Source organism: Condylura cristata, unplaced genomic scaffold (assembly GCF_000260355.1).
Source record: "Condylura cristata isolate star-nosed mole 26May11 unplaced genomic scaffold, ConCri1.0 scaffold00027, whole genome shotgun sequence".
In the NCBI taxonomy this organism is placed as follows: domain Eukaryota; kingdom Metazoa; phylum Chordata; class Mammalia; order Eulipotyphla; family Talpidae; genus Condylura; species Condylura cristata.
The window spans coordinates 10,286,246-10,308,664 of NW_004567128.1; the positions used below are offsets into that span (position 1 = coordinate 10,286,246).

The 22,419-nt window shown below is 45.6% G+C and overlaps 1 protein-coding gene across 1 annotated transcript in view; it reads left to right on the forward strand.

The window, feature by feature from the left end:
• Positions 1 to 22,419, forward strand: part of PTCHD1 (patched domain containing 1) — a 46,336-nt gene that overhangs the window by 17,822 nt on the left and 6,095 nt on the right. Inside the window, exon 2 of the mRNA XM_004689913.1 lies at positions 16,114 to 16,774. Coding sequence (XP_004689970.1) covers positions 16,114 to 16,774 — 661 coding nt within the window. The remainder of the gene's footprint in view (positions 1 to 16,113; positions 16,775 to 22,419) is intronic.

Consider the following 22,419-nt stretch of genomic DNA (forward strand, 5'->3'; position numbering starts at 1 on the left):
ACAGTCTTGGAGACAGGGAGGGTTTCGGCCTTGATTTCCACAAGGTGGGAGTATGGAAGCAGATACTGGTAGTTTTATGAGTGTGGTGGCAGCAAAGTGAGGAAAATTTCCATCTGATGGCTGGGGGGTTTCTCTGCAAGAAGAAAATAAGGTCAAAAGCTAAAAATGTGTCTTGTTACATGCTACAGAAAAGAGAATATTATCTCTGGGTTTGGAGGCAGCTGATAAGGAATGAAAAGAGACCTGGTAGTTCATCAGAAGCAAATTCTTGCAGGGAATTTGGGTATAAAAGCAAAGGAGAGTCTTCCCTCTTTATCTCAAGATAGGCCAGAGTATAGAGACAAAACAGAAGTGGAAATGACAGGCCAGCTGAGCAAGTTCATACTGTATATATTAAATTCCAGAGAAGAATTTGAGCTACATAGAAGGGAGACTATAGAAGGACGAATTTAACTCCAGAGTTGTTTAGCATCGGGACGGCTCATGAGAGGATTCTGGAATGGCTTAAATAGTGGGTGAGGTGGCGTGACATCAAGGGTAACACAGCTTTCAAATGCTGCACCCGACCTTGGTGGTAGGTCCAGACTTGGATGTGGCCACTTCTGGAAAGCTCCCGCAGGAAGATCTAGTGTGCAAGACATCTATTGAAAAAGAGATGCTTCAAGACGGAATTTGGGAATGGGCGAGGATTTCATCGTATTCTCATGTATCACAGAATGAGATGATGCCTGGCCTGGAGCAGAGCTGACAGCAGGCCCTGATGTCAGTTTCGTGGTTCAGATGACAGACTATGGTTACATGGATGTGCTCATTAGGAAGAGCAGGGTAGTGGGGTGCCGGAGGGACGGAACTTGAAACCATATCTCTAACTTCTTGTGAGTCTGAAATTATTTTTTAAGTTAAAACACTGTCAACAGAGAGAGGTTGCCTAGGATGAGGAGCAGCTGTTTTCCATCATCGTCTAAGAAATAAATAGGCGCCATCATTCATTCGGGGGAGCCATTTGAGGATTGAAAGCAGAGGGAAGGTTTGGGTTTATGTTTTTGGAAAAAAAATGTGTTTTTGAAAAATAAATCTGGTGGCAATTTGGAGGGCTGACTAAAAGCAAAACAGATGAGTTCGGAAGCTGTCTCTGATGTCCAGAGGAATGATAAGGGCTGGAGCCAAACCCGGAGCCACGGAAAAGGAGCACGTGGGGGTGAAGCTGCGAGAATTGGAAGGTGAAGCCAGTGGCATTTGCTGAGTGATTTAGGGACTGTCGGTCTTGGCTGTGTGTCTGGGACCCCGAGAAACTCAAATCCAGGTGCCCAAGCCCTTGCCAGTGGTCCTGGGTAGAGGAGTGAGGGCAGCCTGTGCCAGTGGGCCCAGCGGGCAGGGTCAAGACCAGCTGGGCCAGAGGTTCAAGCTTTGTAGTCCCATCTGCTGGGCCAGCAGAAGAGGAGGAAGCAGTAAAGGCTAAATGAGGAAGGCAGCCCTCCGCTTCCACTTGTTTTATGTGGAGTCAAACTGAGTCAAATGTATAAATCCATAACTCTGGCGACCTAGCCACCTTCCCAAAGCCTATCTAAACAAGCAGATTTTTTTTTTTTTTTTTTAGAAAACCTCAGGTTCAAATGTTTCTGTTAACCACACATTTAGACGTGTTTATACCAAAAAATCTTGAAGCAGCGGGGCTCAAAGATTTATGAGCCAGATGAAATTCCTTGTTTTTATTTTTTTATAGATTTATTTATTTATGCACACAGACTGGGTCCCAGGACACCCAGGGGAAGCTGTTATAATACTTGTCCGTACGATATGGCAAGCAGTGGCACAGGTGACAGGGGACCGGGGAACACTCGTCTTTACTGCCCAGTAGGCTTCCTGCAGGAGGCAACGCCTCCGCTTCTTCCAAGTGCAGAACTGAGAAGTGCTGCTGGGGGCTGGGCCTGGTTGCTCACTGGGCAGCTGCCACTTCTCACTACTGCTCACCAGCAGTGTCTCCCCAGTAAAGACGGGGCTCTACAATCACATCCCACATCAAAAACTGAGCTGCAGCGGATTTACAAAAACCCTAAGCTGAAAGAAAACGTCCACCAACAGGAGAATGGGAACATAAACCTTCATACGGTGAAATACAACACAGCAAAGATCGGTACAAGTCACGAATTACTGGAACACGCAACATGGATGAATTTCACGGGCCATGCGCTGAGTACAAGAAGACAGACAAGAGACAGAGTGTGTGACTCCACTTAGCAGAAGCTCAAGAACTAGCAAAGCTAGTCGATGCACATAGGCGTCTGAAAAGTTTACCCCTGAAGGTTGTGGGGGTACTGACTGAGAAAACAAGGGGGGCCTTCTAGGCCCATGGATATCCTATGCCTTCATCTGAGCAATGTTTATAGGGTGTGCATCCAACTGTACACTTACTTGTGCACTTTACTGTATATATGTGTGCGTCAGTAGTGAAGAGCGCACACACGTGTGCACGGTCACACACACACACTCAGCTCACTGACTGTGGTCAGAAGTGGAAGGGTCGCACTGCCTTGCCTGGCACTGCACAGCATCAAGCAAGGTGAGGACCAGCAAGAGGAAAGGCAGCCTGAGTCTTGGCAGCCAAAGCAGCTCCGTTTTACTGACATCCAACGCTCCGCCATCATGGAGACTTTCAGCACTGCGAGGCATGAAGAATTTGCCTGCACCAGCACACACTTGCCAGGCACATCACTGCCTGGGAAGGAATCCAGTGAACACATCAGCTGTCTCTCCCACACACCTACCACTGTAACAGCAGAGCTCCAGAAATGTAAAGATAGGGACTCTCTTCCAACTTGGGCAACATTCCAGCACTTGCTGTCAACAGAGAACACTGAAGCCTGAGACCTTACCTGCTGAGATGTTACAGAAGTATGCAAAGTGGCTGCTGACTGTGTCTCTGAGTGTTTTTGCAAATCAGGGAAAAGCCAAGGAAATGCCTGCTTCTCTGTTCATCAGCAAGAAAGATGAGAGGTCCTGTCATCTGACGTCTCCGTTCCCAGCAGGATGCAGGCCCGAGTCCTTTTTGAGGCATTATGGTACATTCCTGTCATCAGTTTCCACCCCCACCCCCAACCCCCTGCCCAGCCACCCTAGGATTAGCCTTACACCTTAATGAAAAGACAGGGCTGACCTGCAAATGAGGGAGAAGTGTGGTTGATAGCAGTGGCCACCTACAGGAATGTTCTCGTCAGAGCCATTCGAGAAATATTTGGTGCATACCTACTATTTGAAAGTTGGTAGATCAAAAAGAGAAGGAAAGAATCTATGCTCAAAAGACAGTATAAAAGGAGCTCCAAAAAATCCTCACTCTACTCCCTAGGGGTGAGGTTTCTTTTATTGCACAGCCAAATACTCAAGAAATTGAAGAGTTGCTTTCAGGATGGTTTGGTGTTTTGAGGACACTAGGAAACGGATTCCAGAGGCTTTGAGGGGTGTGGGTTCCCCCAGAAGCAGAGCTTGAAACAAGAAATCAAGGACAGCTATTTTACTCAGGAGGTGAGGGGCACTCACAAGGGGAGCAGGGCCATGAGACAGAAGAGGGAAGGGGCATGAGACTGTCACCGAGCAGGCCGTGATGCCAAGGCTGGGGGCCACTGGGGCACAGTCCCCCAGGGAAGTGCAGAGGAACATTTTCAAACACAGTCACCCAAGAGTAAACCAACCTTGGGGAGAGAGCTGGATATTTATATGCCAACTCCCATCTGTCATTGGTTGAAGTCTGCTTACAAGAGGTGTTAATTCCCCAGAACTTCTGGCCTGCCAAGCAGATGGCAAAGTGGGCTCCCTGACAAAGAAGCGTGGGTGCTGGCATTTGAAGTCAAACAGGTGTGCTCTCAAGAGGTAAGGGCTAGAGGCTTTGAGCAGGGCGCCAACCGCATCTGCTGCAGAGGAACTGGAAGCTGTGGGCCAAGCACCATGCTTTATGGTCTGACTGCACTTTACACGCACATCCAGAGAAGGGAAAAGGCCACGCGTCAGCTAGATCCTCTCTTCTATAAATCTGACTGATAGATGGCACATTAAGACCCAAACCTAGGAAGTGCAGCTCAAATGTTTAATTGTTACAATGGATCTGAATGTGGACATCAAATTCTAATACCTGGCTCAGTCCCTGGGCTGAGCTGTTCAGATCTGTGAATGCAGACATCAGCCTGCCTCCTTCACGCAGCCTGCCTGCTGGGGTCAGCCTTCTTTCCCCAGTGCCCGAGTTCGTGCACTGAGATTTCCTTCCATCTCTCTGCCTCCATCCTCAAGCCTTCCCAATCCAGTTACACTGAATAGAAACGGTCTTCCCCAAACACAGTTCTGATGACCTCACCCCCTGCGTAAGACCCTTCCAAGTTAAGCACACAAGGTCTTGTGAGATTTGGACCTTGCACATTCCTCTTCAACCGTTTCCTCTCAGTTCCTCGACCAGCCTGAATCACTTCCATTCCCCTGACACCCATTTTGAGCCTCTGAGACTTTGCACAGGCTGTAGCCTCTGCCTAGTGTTCTCTTCCCACCATATCCCTGTGCCAAGTTTCTGCCCATGACTAATCCCTCCCCCCTCCAGGCCCTAATTTACAAGACATTTCCTACAAGAAGATGTCTATGGTGCCCGCACGTTGGTGCGGGTCCCATGTGAGAACGTCTCATGTATCTTCAGCCCGCCTTACTGGTGGGCTAACCCTCCCAGTCTGAATGCTCTGTGAGGCATTCCCAGCAGTCTTAGTCACATGGCTTGACATAAGATTTACTAATAGTTGCAAATAAATGTTCACTGAGTATGAAGATTCTCCCGCATCTGGCCCCTACCTCCTCTCCAATCTTCTATTTCAGTGCACCCGCCACTGCTGTCAACACACACACACTAACATACTGGACTCCCAGTACCTCATTACCTGTAATTACTTCCATTATAGCTACTTTGCTTCACTGTGTGGTTCACCTGTGCTAATCGACTCTGAGAATCTTCCTAAAGTCTCTCTTCTAGACCTAAGTTTTTAGAGAATAAAACTATGTCATAATGTTGTTGTATCTCCAGGGCTTATATTAGTGTCCCACCAAGTGAAGGCACATACATGTTGAGTCCGTGGCTCACTGCTTTAATTGGTGATGAAATGCTGAAATGCAGAAGACTTTCTCTTCCTGATCTCTAATTTCCAACAAAGCAAAAATGCTCTGCCTTGCCCCCACCTGCCACCTGTCTGAGACCCATCACAGACTTCACATTTGTGAGCCTCCAAAAGTTCCATCAGCCAAGTCAATGAGCTACTATCAGCATTAAAGCAACACAGAATGATCCAGGGTGTCATCTTTGGACATGACAGCAATGTTGACTCCTGGCTGGGTAAAGTCACATGCCAGAGAGACAATGGAATAGAAGGCAGCCAGCTGCTGTGCTCAGGGCAGATAAGCAGGATAGAGCAAGGTCCCTGAGATGCAGTCCTACTACCCCCCACCCCCTGCAGTGGTGAGCGCCGAGTCCTGCAGAGGGTTTGCCTTGACACGCGAGAACACTGCAGTGGCAGACAGCAGGTGTGGCTGGAATAGAGATGGAAAATGTTATTCCATACTCCTTTCCTGGAAGCAGATCTGGTTAGCTTTCCCTGCACTATTCTAGGATCCAACCACAGTTATGGGGCTGCAAACCGAAAGACTGACCTCTCATGCCTGCAGGGAGGCATACATGAAGTTGCATCGGTGCTCATGTCCTCATGAGACCCACGAAGAGCAGCCTGGCTGCTGTGGATCTGCGTTACGCCTGGTGTCCCTGTGCAATGAAGTGTTCCTGCTGCTGCTCAATTATATGGTCATGCTGTCCACCCACAGCATAAACAGCAGCATCTCCAAATTGCCATGACATCGGTTGATAGGTATATGGGAGTTTTTATATTAGTCTCTATAAACTTTTCTGTGTTTCTGAAAAACTTTTCCCCTCCCAAAAAAGAAATCCAACAAACACCAAGAAAAAAATCAAACTGCTCTATAATTAAACATAACACATAATTATTTCAGTACCCAATCTCCCACCTAAATTGTTTCTCTGCTTTTATATTTTTTATATTACACTCTAACGACATCCATTTGTCTAATGAGATCAGCCATTTGTCTCTGTCCATAAGTGACAGGACTAAATTCAATGTCATCTGTTTATTTAGGATGGAAATGATATGCATGTAGCACAGTCGACTTTGGGTACAAATGAAGTATCAGTCAGTGTCACCAGAGAAAGTAGAAATCAGTGAGAAAGAACAGGCACTGAAGGCACAGGGAGGGCACCGTTGTTGGCCTTTCCCCAGTGCCAGGGGCACAGAGTCACGTGAAACCAAGTCCCTGCCCTCATGAGCGCATATATTCTAGTATTAAACTGCTACTGGAGAGTTGTAATACCACAGTCCTACAGCAACCCCACCTTCAATCTGGTATTTTGCAATAAATTCCCAAATGGCCAGCCTTTTGCACTACTATATAGTACAGATTATTTTCTCTCTCCTTCACGTGTTTTCTTCGGCTCCAGCTGGTTGTCTTCGGCTTGTCACTGGTAAGGGGCTTGTGGCTTCTGTCTGAGGTCTCAATTGTCAGGAGCTGGCATTGGTTGCACCCCACTATTTAGTGCAGGTCAGAGTTGTGCTGCTTCTCCTAGGCTGTTTTGTCATACTTGGCTCCTTGCTAGTTATGACCACTTTTTTTTTTAAAGATTTATTTATTTATAATTACAGAGCTGTGGAGGGTGAGAGGATTCACCAGAGACAGAGTGGGGAGCAGAACAGGCTGACTGACGAAGTGCACTGCTGGGGGGAGCAGCAGGGGAGTCAGGAGAGGTCTGCCACACCACGTGTATCACCTCCGGGGCGGGGATCGAACTCTTGCTGCAGTGGCTTTAGCTTCTTAGTGCTGTGCTTTAACCCGTTGTGCCAGCAGGGAGGGCCCAGTCATGACCACTTTTAATTCATAACACACTACTCATAATCTCATGCTGTGGCTTGATCATGCTTAAGTAGACACCTCAAAGCAAGTTTATTAATATACAAATGGCCAAATCAAAGTGGTTCAGGGGTTAAGTCTTCACTTTGCCAAAGGAACTCCCATTAGGGAATGGTCTTCTGAGCCCAGGATTTAAATCTAAGCTGATCCACTGTGGGCAAGTTAGCTCCTTGAGGATCAATTTTCTCATCCGTCAATGTGATACAATGTCCACTTTCCTGTGTGGCTAGGAGGATTCAATACCACGACAGGTGCAGCACCCTTTGCACAATGCCCAGTATTTGTATACCTTTCATACCTCTTAGTTTCTTTCTTTTCATCCCCGCCGTGGCCCTACTTACTTAGTCTGATAGGCACAAGAATCTAACGAGATACCTGACTTCAATAAAGTACAGTGGTTTCAGGCTGGGGCTTATCCTAGAATTGGGGAGTGCCCACTTTTAAACATATGCCATGCATACTATTAACCCCATTTACTCTTTGGCATCTCGGTGAAGAGGTGTGCAAAAATTACCTTCCAATCCACTGAATTTACTTTCCAAGGGAACAGCTGAAGAAGTCCTACCAGTTACAGAAAAGGTTAAGGGTAACAAGGCAAACTAGAGGGTAGAAATGGGGTGCTCTGTTCACTTTATATTTTCTTCACAACCCTTTACTGGGTATCACTTGTGCGTCAGAGACCAGGCCAGAGTTCCCACGCCACTGAGCCGGGTGCTGGTGGCACGGAGATTAGCACGCGGTGCTAAAACAATCCACTTCTCGGTCTTCCTCTGACTCTGAGATGGCTACTACTACAGTCTCCATTTTCAGAAGAGGAAACCGAGGCACAGGGAGACCTCTCAGTAATAGCTGAGTGTCCAGGATCACAATGCAATACAGGGTAAAGTTGGCAGCTGCTCTGAGGCCATCCATCTCTACCACACCAACCCACGCCACCAGTGTCAACACCTGCAGGGAGGGTCGAGGTCTCTAGCAAGCAGAATCTCAGAAACTATCAGAACCTCAATCATTTGCTCCATACCATCTGTTGAGATCTGCCAAAGAGGGTGGTGGCAAAGCCCCAGCTGACTGTGATTTTTCAGGCCTGTAGCTCTGTCCGAGAACCAAAAAAAATTACTTCCAAGAAAAAATTGCACCACCAGGTAATACATTCCTTTATGAGTTACTCCTGTAAAGCTCATGGTTTGTCATTCAGGGGTGCGGCACCATGCAATTAGGGGCATTTCCTTTCCTTGCTTCTTCTCTCATAACTGTAATTTTCATTGTTCTTAAGCTCAGTGCCCACTAGAAACAAAGTAAATCCTTAGAAGGAAAAAACTGCCAAAGACTTCCTCTGTAGACATTTGTTCATAGTTTTATAGATTTAACCTTGTTATTTACTTGTAATTTCAAATAGTTCGAGATGTGAATTATAGCTTTTTTCCCCATAAACAGAAACTGCTGAAGTGTGAATTCCAGTCACACACAGGGGCTCACACCCACCACGTAAGAATCTTGTTTTTGTTTGTGGGGAAGAGAATGGGCGGGCCTGTGAGATCTGTCCTAGCTCACCACTGCAGGCTTCTTCCTAAAAGCCCTAGTAGCACCAGACTGTCTTCTGGAAACACCACACGTCAGATGCCTGGCCCAGTGCTGATAGGAGGAGGAAAGAGCAGACCCTCACTGAAGGTCAGTGAGATGAACCTCATAAAACTGCCACTGTTGCACCATTTGCCTATAGAAATGGGGGTTTCATCTGAGTTAGTCCAATACTAAATGTCAAATCAGACTACTTTCATGTTCCTCACACTTAATCCTCATCATCACCCTATGAGTGGAGGTTTATCCCCATTTTCTAGAAAATGAAACTGAATTAAATGCCCAAAGTTATATCTTAGTTTGGGTTTCCCAAAAGGAGAAGTCAAGGACTTGACGTAAGTAGCGAATCTGGCAGAAGCACAGTAAGAGAATGGCACCGTGAGGCAGGGAAGAGACAACAGTACCTTATAGGGGCTGTTAAGCCAGCTACCCAGTGAGCAAGAAGGGCCTAACCCGTTGGGGATCTCTAGGAAACAATGAAGAATACACATGGCAGAATTATCCCACCTTGAGGACAAGGAAGCTACACAAAATGCTGTTTGGCACGGGTCCAGGCTGCTCAGGATTGAAATGTCCAGGGGCAGGGGTGGGGAGAAGCAAGTATTTCCGCATCAGGCTGGAAGTTGGGCTGGTGTGCTCTGAAGTGGTGAGGAGACTGGGGGTAGGGCCTAGCTGTGCCTACTGCAACCCCACAGCCAGAGCTGGCGAAGGCAGACTTGACCTTGAGACATTCTGACTCATAACTCTCATAACTCACATCTCTCCCACTAAAGCATAAGATGTTATCAAATCCAGGAAAATCCAGGGGCCCCAAGAGATTCGGGAGTCAATTCTCAGGTTCCATACTTCCCTACTGAGCCATTACCGATTACACGCAGGTAGCCCTCCAGAGTTTACCAAATGCATGCACAGCCATCACCTCATTTGATGACAGGCTACATATAGTCCACTCATTTACAAGATTATTGTATTCATGTGTTTACTCCATAACTATTGTTCCAGGAACTCTTCTAGGTATTGCAGATGTAGACATAGACCAGACGGATAAACATGATAGATCTCACACGCAAGTGGGGGAGGCAGAGTCAAGAAACAAAGACATGCAATGTCATGACATAACTGTTGTATCATGACTTCTGCCAAGAAACTTGAAACAAGAGAAGGGGATGGTGGTGGCAAGGTACACTACTGTTTTCAGTTGGTGGAGTCAGGGATGACTGCATGTGACAGGAACGTGAAGTTAGTGAGAGGAAGGACATTGCTGGCAGAATCTAGAGAAAGACAAGCAGTGTGATGACCATCATCACCTCAGCCACAGTTGGGCTTGGGTTCTCGCTCAAGTCCTTGCAAGGTCTCGGGACCCACTGGAGGACCAGATCAAAGCGAAAGGCTTTCCCAGGTTCATTGTTTATTTATCTCCAAATCATGTGACCAGGAAGACCCCAAACCAAGACTCACATGGAAGTCTTCTGAGTCGTGATCTGGTGTTCTTCCCACTCACATCCAAGGCCATTCTGCAGACCTGGATGTCCATGGGACCTTGTTTCTCATGTTTCTTGTTTTTCCTGTCCTTTGCATGGATATTTGTGGCCTCCTGACCAAAATGACTGTTGTCTGTTCCCCAGCCATTTGGCTCGTGGATGTCTCTTTGGTGTGGGCCAATCAGCTTTCACATTCTCCCACTTCCCCAGAATCTGTCTTCTGACAATTACCCAACAAAACTCATGACCCACAAACTCGCTCAACCAGAGTTTAAGCTTGACCATGAAAGCCAGCGAAGACAATGGCATGGAAGAAAGAAATAAGCACTCTAATTAGAATGCTCTGACTTTACCTATTTCCAAAGGTCTTTATGTTATGCAAGACTTTTTCGTAATCAAGACCAAGTGAAATTTTCTCCCAGACTATGGGACCTGTGGTTCCAACAGTGTTTTTCGCATCCAGGAGAACACGGACTCTCACAGGGGTTACAATGAGATACTGCAGCTGCCTTTTGCTTCATCGTTGCTATTTTCTTCTAAAATCTCAGAGTTATCTGCTTCAATTCCAAAGCTGCATTGTTTTGTTTTGTTTTGTTTTGTTTTGAGTCAAGACAGCAAAGACAGCCTGTTTGGGGAATTATAGATGGGGCCTTCTTGGCTGCTTTTTAGTCCCAATACCCACAATAAGCGCATTTAATCTTGGGTAAAAGAAGCAGAAACCAGAAGCATTCCACTTTCCAGACCTGCACTGCTACTAGGACAGTGACCCAGGCAACTGCTTCTCTGCTGCCAGTGACGCACGGTAACACGGTACCAGGCGCCATGTGCAGATGGGGCGTGTGGATAGATAGTCACTTGTTTGGCTACATCCACAGCTTAAATGTGGTGTCCTCCGAACATGTAACATTTCAAAGGCAGAATGATATTTCTGTTCACTTATTAAGGGATGACTAACTTGCTTTTGGCTGCACTACAAATGAATCACGGTAACAATCCCCAACTTGCGACTTCTGGTGTTCTGATGTAATGTATTTCTATTAAAAGAAGAGGAAAGAGAGTGGGTGAGAGTGAGATCATGCAAAGACAGAACATAACACCCAGGGAGCTCGCGGAATTGATGAACAGCAGAGACCAGATCCATCCACTTCAAGGTGCTTTCTCGTGCCCTGGGTGAAGACAGCTTGCAGGCAGCTAGTAGGCACTTACAGTTGTGGCACAGAGGCCTAGGCCAAGACCTGGAATTCGGAGGGACTCTGAAGAAAACATTTCATTTGGGGGTGAACCCAGACATTCCTTGAAAGCATTTTTTAAGCACTTTTGAGTCAGTGTCACTTTGAAGGTGATATTTGGGTGCAACTGATACAGGTTAGAAACCCAGACCAAACACCTCCCTTTTGAACTTGCTTCAATGTACACTGCTTATTTGAGAGTGGCAGGGCAGGGTGCCCTAAGGTGAGACAAGGCAGAGAAGATAGCTGATCAACGTGGTATGGTCAGGCTAATTTCCACAGGGGGAGACCAGCGCTCCACCCCACTGAGGAACGCCCCCCCCCAACCATCCTGCCAGAGACTCCACCCATGGGAGAGGTTGCTATGGGGTTGCTGGAGCTGGGGGCTGCCCCCAGAGAGAGCTCACTGCCCTCCTGGCAGAATGGCACAGTGCCCCCCCACCCCCACACAGGCAGCACACACAGAAGGAGCAGGAAGGTAACGAAGGCATCGTGAAAGCTCTCGGCCTAGGTGTCTTTCCTGTGCTCATGGCCCAGGAGCGGAGCTCCCTTCCCCCCGGCCCTCAGTACTCTGCACCACTCGCGCCCCGCTGTCTCCTGAGGAAGATGTGCGTGTGCCAAGGAGAGGCAGAGAGGAAATTAGACTCTGGCCCGTCGTGACCGGCAGCCCACATTGGCTTTGTCCCAGACTCCGGCAGAAAGGGATTAGAAGAGCCGCTCCTCCCCAGAATGGGAAATCACTCCAAGCAGGGAATCTTTTCTTTTTCCCAGTAAATCTATTCTCCCTACCCTGTGGTTATCTTTCTGGGTTTCATCTACTATCAGATCTGCCACTAACCTAAGAAGATCTTCATATTGTTGCAAAAGCTTACTTCAAGCATCTATAATAAATTTCAAATTGATATTTATTAGCTTTCTCTCCCCCAGGATCTGATCATAGTTTGTGAATGTCGCTCATCTTAGAATTATGTCATTTTAGAACCCAAAGGGTCTGTCCATAATGATTAGCTGAAAACCTCCTTTTTTCCTGAGCAATGAAAGCTGAAGAAGTACAGTGACATTCAAAGGGGCTCCAGCACCCCTGTACACGCCGCAGAAGCCAAATTTGAAGCCCAAACTTGCCACTTGATTCAGATGCACCCCCTGGCCTTGCGCTGTTATTGATAAGCCTGCCTTTGCCGAGTCGGAATAGAAAACGTAGGTAAGTCTGAAAACTCAAAACCAATCCCCTTCAATATCTGTTCAGGTCACCATGTAATCTTGCCCTTTGAGGATGAGGTTGGGCTGTCTGGATTATTTCTTGTGTCTGTTAGACCTGAGCCTGCCCCCCAGTACAAGCAACAGCCACAGCCGATCCTTTGAACCAGGGTTTACAATTCTTCATTCCTGCCCAAGTCCTCTTCACCCTCCCTGCAAAGTGGTGTTGGCCTGGGGCTGGGTGTCCTGCTATGTGATGAGGCCTGATTTAGAATCCTGCATCTTCACTTTACTTACTGGGTCATCTGAGATGAGTTATTAACATTGTCTCGGCCTCAGTTGCTCTAGTTATAAAATGAGGATAATGACTTAACTATTTCTGTGCTGTATTAAATACATTTTTAAAACTGCATAGAAAGTACTTAGCAGATTGGCTATTAGCACTATGATCGATCTTAACCTGAAGGGTCAGGAGCAGAAAGAAGCTAATAATTTAAATGGTTTGTTCAAAGTCTTTGACTGAACCTCAATTTAACATTCAGTTTTGGCCTCTTTGGCAGCAAATGCACTAATAAAGAAGAGAACAAGGAGGAGTCACTCTGGGTCGGCCTTTCCTTAGTAAGTGCTTGGCTGTCTCCTGGCAGAAGCGTCCCTTTGTTTTGGAGGTTGTCTCTCTTATGGGGTTTTCCATGTACAAGTGCAAGCATGTGAAATTCAGGGAAATGATCCTATTGTTGACAGCCAATGGATTTGATGAACACTTACTGAATGTGTGCTGAGTGACTCTGTGCATGGAATCTACACATAGTCATGGAGCTGGAATCAAAACATGTTTTGATTCACATGACAGATTCAGCCCCTATTAAAGATCTGAGAAGGGACCTCCAACTTAGCTCAGTAATGAGGATTAAAGTGGCTCTTGTTTGTGGGACCCCACATGAATACATCCAAGAACATTTGCTAAGATTGTCTCTACTGTCCTGCATGGGGCTCTTTTAGGAAGGGAAATCTGGGCGTTCCAAGTCCTGTGAAGGTAGTGAAGGTAGATGTGCAATCAGTGTGGTCAGTGTGTCTGTCTGTGGCGGTGTGGACAGCCAGAAGGGGCTTTTGTGGCTACCTAACAAGTATCCCTGAAAGTCACGAACAGAAGAGAGGCATTTTCAGAGTCACAGAAGGGAATCTCAGTTCTCATTTCTCTGTCCCTTATGCTCTCCCCACTTATCCCACCACAGAATTCTACCGACACCCCCTGCTCAGTGGGTGGCCTCAGTCAAAACCCACTCTTCGACTGCTTTGTCATTCAGCATCTCTCTGCCACTCAGAAGCCAAAGTGACACGTGTTCTGCCCACCTCTCCATCAGAAATTCAAAGCAGCTGCATCTCCCAGCAGTGCTGAGGCTGAGTTAAGAAACCTTCCCTCTCAAGCATCAGTAAGGTTCTTATTTCCCAGGATTGTGATCTGGTGGCATGAGGTTGACTCAGCAGCCGCTTTCTCTTGCCGGTGGTCCCACAGTCTCTGACAACACCCCTACCAGCAGGGCGTGGTCCTCTCAGAGAATGGATGGAAAATATCCCCTTGCTATAATTGGGTTCAGCCCTGAGCTTAATACCATCTTATTTGGCAATCTTCTTCTCTTGACATATTTAGTAATCATTCTAAGGGAGATTTATTAGACTGTTCGTGGGAAGAAACAATATACTAAATATTACACATATGCATGCTTCTAATACCTCTCCTTTTCTAGCCTATTCTGAATCTCTCCCCCTAAGTCTCTCTTTTAACTCTTATCAAAAAGCGCTCAGTTTTAAATTCCTCTTGGAGTTAGGTGTTCTTTTCATCAAAATTCACTGAGCCATACATAGAGAAGAATGGGTAGAAACATACTCTCACAGTTTAAAACCACTGAAGACATTTTGCTCATCATTAATCCTGAAGCATCAAAACAAAAATTTAACACATGGTTGGAGTTTCATGAAAACAGTCTCCTAGGTATACCTGGGGGTTTGTGTGTGTGCGCACACACACGCAGAAAGAAAAACAAATACAAAGAAGCAGTCCCTGAAGTTGGGGGTTCGTACTCCTGGGGGGAGGGGCATCGAGAACTAGGAATAACAACTCATGCTCTCTGCTAACTAAAGCACTTTGCCAGCAAGCACCCCTCAGATTTTCAAAAGCACAATAAGTACCCCCTCACCCTGACACAAGCAAGCAAAGTGCTATAAGCAGGTTTAAGAGAAGATGTGTCAGTGTTGCAGAGATACTCAGAAGTCTATGATGTGAAACTTCATTTGTGTTATGTATGACACATTCTCCATCCATCAGAAATTCGGTAATGGCAGCTCTTCTCAGGACAGGCCACCAGTCCAGGCGTGGCCAGAATGTGTCATTTCCTCAGCTCTCTGGCCTCGTTTTACATACTGGTCACATTTTACGAAGAGACCTTGTCTTCTCAGATTGTAGATCACACGTGCCCCTGTGTATCTGAAATTGAACAGTTCTGACTTTTTAAGGGTGGAACCGTGAAAACACAAATCCAGGAATTCAGTGCTGGCAAGAACCTTAGTTCAGCCACGTCCACTGACAATCTAGACGTGTATGATGAGGGGCTAAGAGCACAGGTTCTGACACCAGACTGCCTGAGCGAGCCTAGCTCTCTCTTCTGTGTGTGTGACCTTGAGCCAGCGACTTCCATTCTTGTGTCTCGTTTCCTCTTCTGTAAAATGAGGCTAGGACTTATACCTAGTTGTTTATTGTGAGAATGGAGCGATGCTGAGCCTGGCCTGTAGAGGGCGCTGCTAAATAAGTGCCTCGGTTCCACGTGTGCACTTCCATCACAGGCATGCAGAACCCAGCCAAGCCAACCTTAACTGGGGAAAGGTATATTGAAAACACCCCATGGTGCCCCTTTACTGAGATTCCATGTGTTCCCAGCCAGGTTCTCACAGTAACAGCCTGCTTCCCGTGTAAGGAGTCAAGGACAAGGAAAGACCAGGAATACGAGGGCCCTCAAGGGGAACCTCGGTTATGGCACCAAGTCATTGAATTGGACTAGGACATCATTGAGCTGCCCCACAAATCAGCAGCAAGGGGTGGGTACAGGGAGGATGTGTGACTTTGGAACTGCACCTTAGTTCACTTTTTACATGACATTTTCAAGAGGGGTGGGGGACGAGTGCTGGATGTGTGTAAGATTTTCAGACATCTATAGACCAACTGAGTCAAAATAAAGAATAACTTTGGAAATCATTTTGGTGTTTTAAGCCAGCATGATTCTTCTCAAACGGTAGCTATATTCGAGTCCCCTGGAAGGTTGGTGAAACCCAGATTCCCCAGGTCCCACCCCAGTGATTCTGACTGAGATGTGACGCCTGAGAAGTTTTCATTTCTGGTAGGCACCCCGGTGTGCTGGCGCTGTTGGTCCAGGGAACACACTATGAGGAGCACCAGCCAAATGTGGGTTCTGCAGCCTTACTACCCAATTCTCTGCTAAGGTTCTTGCACGTGGTGTGAACTCTTTAGCTCAGTGACAGCATGAACGCTCCCTGCCCTCACAACACGGAGGTATTTGAGCAAATGTTACATATTATCATCTTATTTTTGCTAGTAAACACTGACTTTCATTTTTCTCTCGTAGTTGCATGCTGCTGTGACCAAGATCCAGGTCCCAAGGCCTGGTTTTAATTACACATTCGCTCACATATGTATCCTGAATAATGATAAGACTTGCATCGTGGATGACATAGTGCATGTTCTGGAGGAGCTAAAGAATGCTCGGGCTACCAACCGGACCAATTTTGCCATCACCTACCCGATCACTCACCTAAAGGACGGGAGGGCAGTGTACAATGGGCACCAGCTGGGAGGTGTGACCGTGCACAGCAAGGACAGAGTGAAATCCGCAGAAGCTGTCCAGCTCACCTACTACCTGCAGTCAATCAACAGTCTCAATGACATGGTGGCCGAGAGGTGGGAGTCCAGCTTCTGTGACACTGTCCGACTGTTCCAGAAATCCAACAGCAAAGTCAAAATATACCCTTATACATCCTCATCACTGAGGGAAGACTTCCAGAAGACCAGCCGTGTATCAGAACGCTACCTGGTCACCAGCCTGATCCTGGTGGTGACCATGGCCATCCTCTGCTGTTCCATGCAGGACTGTGTCCGCAGCAAGCCCTGGCTCGGCCTGCTCGGGTTGGTGACCATCAGCCTGGCCACACTCACCGCAGCCGGGATCATCAATCTCACTGGTGGCAAATACAATTCCACCTTCCTGGGAGTCCCTTTCGTCATGCTAGGTAATTACGATCCTTCATTTTTCTGTTGCTTCCTGCTCTGGTGGTGACTGGGTTCCTAAGAGGCAAGGAGTAGTCCTCTGACAAATGTGTTGCATTTAGAGTGTCACTTGCCCAGGAGTTCTGGGACCAAGGGCATCGGGTGCTGGTTGTCAGCAAGAAGCCACCTGACCTGGTAAATGTGCCAGGAGTCCCAAAGTCTGGGCACCACCCCTGCTCCCCACTAAGTAGCATGGTGCTGTCTAGCAGACAGGAACCTCCTTTGTGTTCCAGTGTCCCAGACCGGGCTTCCCCAGAAGCTGGCCCTAAGTAAGGACTCTGACACAAGTAGTCCATTTGGGAGGTGAATCCATGATGCCCCAGTGTGGGAGAGAGGACGTGACCCAGGAAGGAAGCAGAGTCAGGGGTGTGGATGAGCAGGTCACTGGGGACCTTGGGAGACATCAGAGAGGGGGGTGCTCCTTGAGAGGAGAGGGAGCAGCTAGAGCCTGGGCTGTCTACTCAAGAGCCCTACATGAGACTCATCAAGGGTGCCCCCGGGGTCTTTGGCGCCCCAGCACTTGCCAGAGATGACCAGATACTCTTCTGCAGTGCCAGAAGGCCTCAGAGGAACAGGTATTTGTAGTAAGAAGCCTTCAGGGAGCTCAAGAACGAGAGCTAGGAGGGAAAATGGCCGGCCACAGACTGTCTGCTTCCCTCAACCCCCCACCCCCCTTGAAAGTGGCTGTGAGTATCACACAGAGGCCATGGTAAATGTACAAGAAAGTGGCAATTGAGACACAAAAAGGAAGGTTACTTTTTTCTTTACTTGCTATGAACTCAGGAGAATGTTTCAGAATGACTGCGTGAGAACCCTGTATGTTCTCTCTTGGGAGCTGCGGGAATTTCCTGCGGGAGCTCATGGTCCACATGAAAGCTCAGTAGTCATAATGTGACCTCAGCTGCTCTGTCCATCTGGTATCGAGGATGGCAGGCCCAGCCAGCCTGATGGCAGGGTTCTCGCGGGCCACAGATTCAAACGCTAAGCTTTTTCCCTCTTCTGTGGCAAGTTCTCATCAATTCACTTGGCAAAATTCAAATGTCATTTTGAATCAGAGACTGATATGACCAGTAAGGAGGCACCTTTCACTGACTGAGAAGTGAGGATGGCTGAGTTCATTAGTTTGCCCTGAAGCCCTGTTTGGGGGGGGGGGGCAGGGGGGAGAGCAGAAAAGAATTCCCTTGGGAAATCTCAGTCGAGTTCTGGTTAAATTCAGTAACCAGAATCAAGACAGCAAAGCCGGGAATGCCTTGCTGCCTGCAGCTTGTGGGAATCTAGACCCAGCCAGTACACATATACGAGTAGCATTTGTACAGTGGGGCACAGTGCAGAGACTGAGAAAGCCGAGAATTTACCAGATCAGTTTACTCATCACTGGCAAACACAACAGAGGAGGCTGCTGTACTTCCTCCTCAACTTAATTAGCCGAAAGGCGGCATCATTTGCCTCTTTAGAACAACCCTGACCCCAGTGTGGGCCGACTGTGGAATCCAGGGTGGCCTCCTGAAGCGAGTAGGACTGGGAATCAGCTTCCACAGAGCCCTGACTCAAGGTTTAAATTAAGATGCTTTGCTCATGATCAGTCGCATGCTTGCCTGCTTTTTTTCAGCTTTTCATTTTAAAAATACAGAGGTTTTTGTTGTGATTATGTTTGTGGGAGGAATATAAACAAGGATCAAGGGAACAGTGGAGAACAGCAGACAGACAGCAAGGTTTGTAAGATGAAGAAATGAGCTCAAAGTATGGAACACTATTTACAACTTTGCAAAAACTAACTGAATTAGTAAAATAAACTTATACTATGTAAAGCTCATTGATTTTGAGTAAAATAGGGTATTAAAAATATCTTAATTTCGCCAAACAGCAATTTTACTAACTAGCGTGAAATATTTAATGCATCTTAAAATTAATTATATTTGCTAAATCAGTGATAACATTTTAAAATTATTAAAATTCCAAAAGGAATGTCCCAGGTAGTATTGGTGCAGAGAATGCATTTCACAGGGGAGTGTCCTGAAAAAGCAAATCCAGAAATAGTAGTGCTTGCCCTCTCAGAGGCTGGTAGCTCCGACCTTCTTGTCAGGAGTTCAGTTCAGACAAACCTGGCATTTGTGGTGAGAGACCAAACGCTGCTGGTGCCCAGCACCCCTGGTTTGCACTTCGTGAGGAATGTTCTATGTATTGATTTGATGATAGTTTTCCCTGCTGACATCAGTGTGTAACCTTTCTGTACATTTTCAGCCCAAAGGGATGTCAGATTACTTAGTCACAGTATAAAAGGAAGTCACCTGCTTAGTAGCTAAGACCCTGTCGCAATAAATGCCTGGCAGAAGTCAAGGGTGCTCCCTCTGCTGGGTATGCCAACAAGGCCTGCATTTAGGATGGCTGCCGTCTATCTGTACTTCACAGATAAAACTCTTCATTCCCTGAGTTTGATTGCAAAATAAAATATAATCAAGAGCATGTCTGCAAATGTGACATTGTGGGCCAATGTTTAATTAGGACTTATTTTCTGATGACCATCCTTAAAGTGCTAAGGGACCAAGACGAGACAGTGCTAAGAGTTTTGTACGAAGGGCCAATCAACTGTCCAGTTTTTAAATTTGCCTATAACCAAAAATACCTCTTTGAATACAATATTATTTTGTAATTTTAAATAAAATTTTTAAATGTATAGTCTCATTTATAAGGAAAGTATCTTTTTAAAGTCTGGAATAAAGACCTTTCCTTGACTGACAACAGTTCTATAATGTAATAAACAATATGGATTTAAAATCCAACAAATTAAACATTCTCAGCGTGATGCTGGTCACATTAGGCCAGACCCAGCCAAATGCCAAAATGGCAGTAGATTTAGAATGGAAAATTTTAAGACCACATGTGTCAAGCAGTATTAATCTGACAAAATTCCAGAACGGGAAGAATCTGGATAGATTCTGAGAGTTCACCATAAGGGGATGAGATTTTGTATTTCTAGCCAAGACGATACGTGACATCTCTGGCAATAAGACTATATCCTACACAGATGAATCATTTTGGCAATGATGTAAGTATAGACACATCATGACTTAGAATGTTTTTAATCAATGGCATGCATATTATACAGTCCCACTTCTGCCAAAACCCCTGTCCCCATGAGTCAGATAAGTTTATTTAGAGCTGAGATCCTTAAAGGTTTACAGGATTATGAATGCTCGATGACACTTTTTAAATTACTATAATTTGAAAAGGGATTTTTTTTTCATCCATACTCCTTATGTATAAAGCAGTATCCTTTCTTTCTAATTATATTGATATCACGTAGTAAGGTATTTGAAAATGTATGACACTCATCATTTCAATCTGTTATGAAATTTCCTGTAAAGGATGAGGTTTATACCACTGTCCTCCGACTGGGTATAATTTAAGAAACTGGCATCGGTTTTCTATGTGGAAGCTCTCTTTACAGGCTTAATATTTTTACAGAAAAGGAATGGAATGCTGGGGATTCTAAAGGGGAACAGAAGGAAGGCTTGCTTGCTTCCTCATCTGCAAGGTTTTGTTGCTTCATGGATGTTCTGTACTGTTAGAAGGGGAGAACTGAAGTCATGGTAAGGGCTAGATTAGACACTCATTTCTATATAGTAATCTAATTTCTGAGGCTTGCTTTGCATTGATCCAGCTACAAGATCAGTAAAGATTAGGTGAATTGGAAACTATTCTGCAAGTCCTTTCAAAATGTTTGCAATTCTAAGGTCAAATGCCAGATGTAGGGCACCCTCTTCCTTCTGAATTAAATCCAAGAACAGGAAAGGTCAAGAAAGGATGTTGGTCAGTGCTAGGAGGAGGACGAGAGCAGGGACGCTTGGTGTGCACAGTGTAGTCAGTAACAGGAGCCAGAAGCTCATATTCAGTTCTCATTTGAAGCCACCTGGAATACGATACAGTGTGTCAAGCTCATTTCCACAAAGAGGGGAAAGTTTTTGTGGCTGGGATTTAATTATACTGAGAAATTGGAACTATTAATTATTTTTGCTCGAAACTTGAACAAACCTGAAAGATTATGCTTCCCTGGTGAGTATTCTGCTGTATTCCTAAACTCATGAGAAATATGAGGAAAAGATCAGATAATAATAAAGTTCAAACCACAGGAAATTACCAATATCAACCCTTTTTAACTTACAAAGTTGGTACCAATATCTGATCATTTTTGAACTGCAAAAAGAGTAGTTTCTTATGTTTCACTCTAATGTTACTGTGGAAGTCATTATTTGCAACATATGACAATCTTAAGTAATAGCATAGAAATATATTAGAATACTGTGGGAAAATTCTGCTTAGATATAAATCTCTAATAGGTTCAGTAATTTCTAGAAGAAAATGGCTCATGTGGGTTTTATACTCACATTTTTGTGTATCTCTGATTTAAAATAAGAGAGTAATTCTATATAATAGTCTCAACTTTTGTTTCTGGAATCTGTTTTAATGGACATCATAGGACTAATTTACAAGGAGGTGGTATAATCTAGTTTTGTGGCTAGCTCTCGTTCTTTTATTCTAATGTTCTACCTGGATAGGGAGAAATAGGTTTGGGGAGTAGAACAGAACAAGTTGTATTGTTATATTTTTATCCACAATAAATGCCAAGAACGAGATGGGGTGTGCAGGTCCAGGAAGGCAGAACTCTGGCAGTGAAATGCAAGGTGCTTCTCTTCCTCGGTATCCCAGGGTGGTCCAGACATCTACTCAAGGGGGCAGGGGAGCAACAGATTCCACAAAGGTCGGGCAACAGGAGGCAGCGTCAGGACGCTGAGCTGGTAAAATTGAACCATGAGGAGAACACCTAGTTTGGTGTTCCATTTGCACTAACACCACAGGAAGTCGCTGACGTGGCCAGATGGTCTTGACCACATGGATCTACAAAAGCTCCCCACCCAAGCAGATTCACAGTCACTGTCAAGGGGACCTGGATATCATCTAGGTGCTTTACCAGACAAGAACCAAAATGTAGGCAGAACCTAAAGGGTAGATTCTGGCCCCTTCTTGGCACTAATTGGTATAGCAGCATTTATATTTCTCTGCTCCATCAGTCAATTTCACATCAGCCTGTGATTCATTTTGTGAGTGTGTGTGTATCTGTGTGCATTAGCTATAGATGTACCATCTAACGTATATTATGCAGTAAGCTCATGCATATATATATATATTACGCTTATAACATTTATTATGTTATAAACATTGCGGAATGTACAGTATATATTCACACATTTTCTATGTAAAGATATAAAATATATTTTAATAGGCTATGCCATATACACATACATTTCTATACTGCTTGCTTGTCTTTCTTATGAAAAGACGTTACACAACCACCATAGCATGTATTACAGGCCACATGTGTTGTAGACACTGATTTTATAAAGAACACCTACTCACAGTATCTAAATACCTTGTCTTTGAGCAAGGAAGAGGTATTAGCAAATTCATTTCCTGGGCTTTTATTTGCTGCTCTCTGGTGAAGGAAAATCATTTCTCAGATTAAAACCCAATGCTCTGATCAGAATTACCGGTATGACTCGTCTCTGGTAGTAAGAATAAAATGTGTACGTTCACCCTGACGTCAGCATCC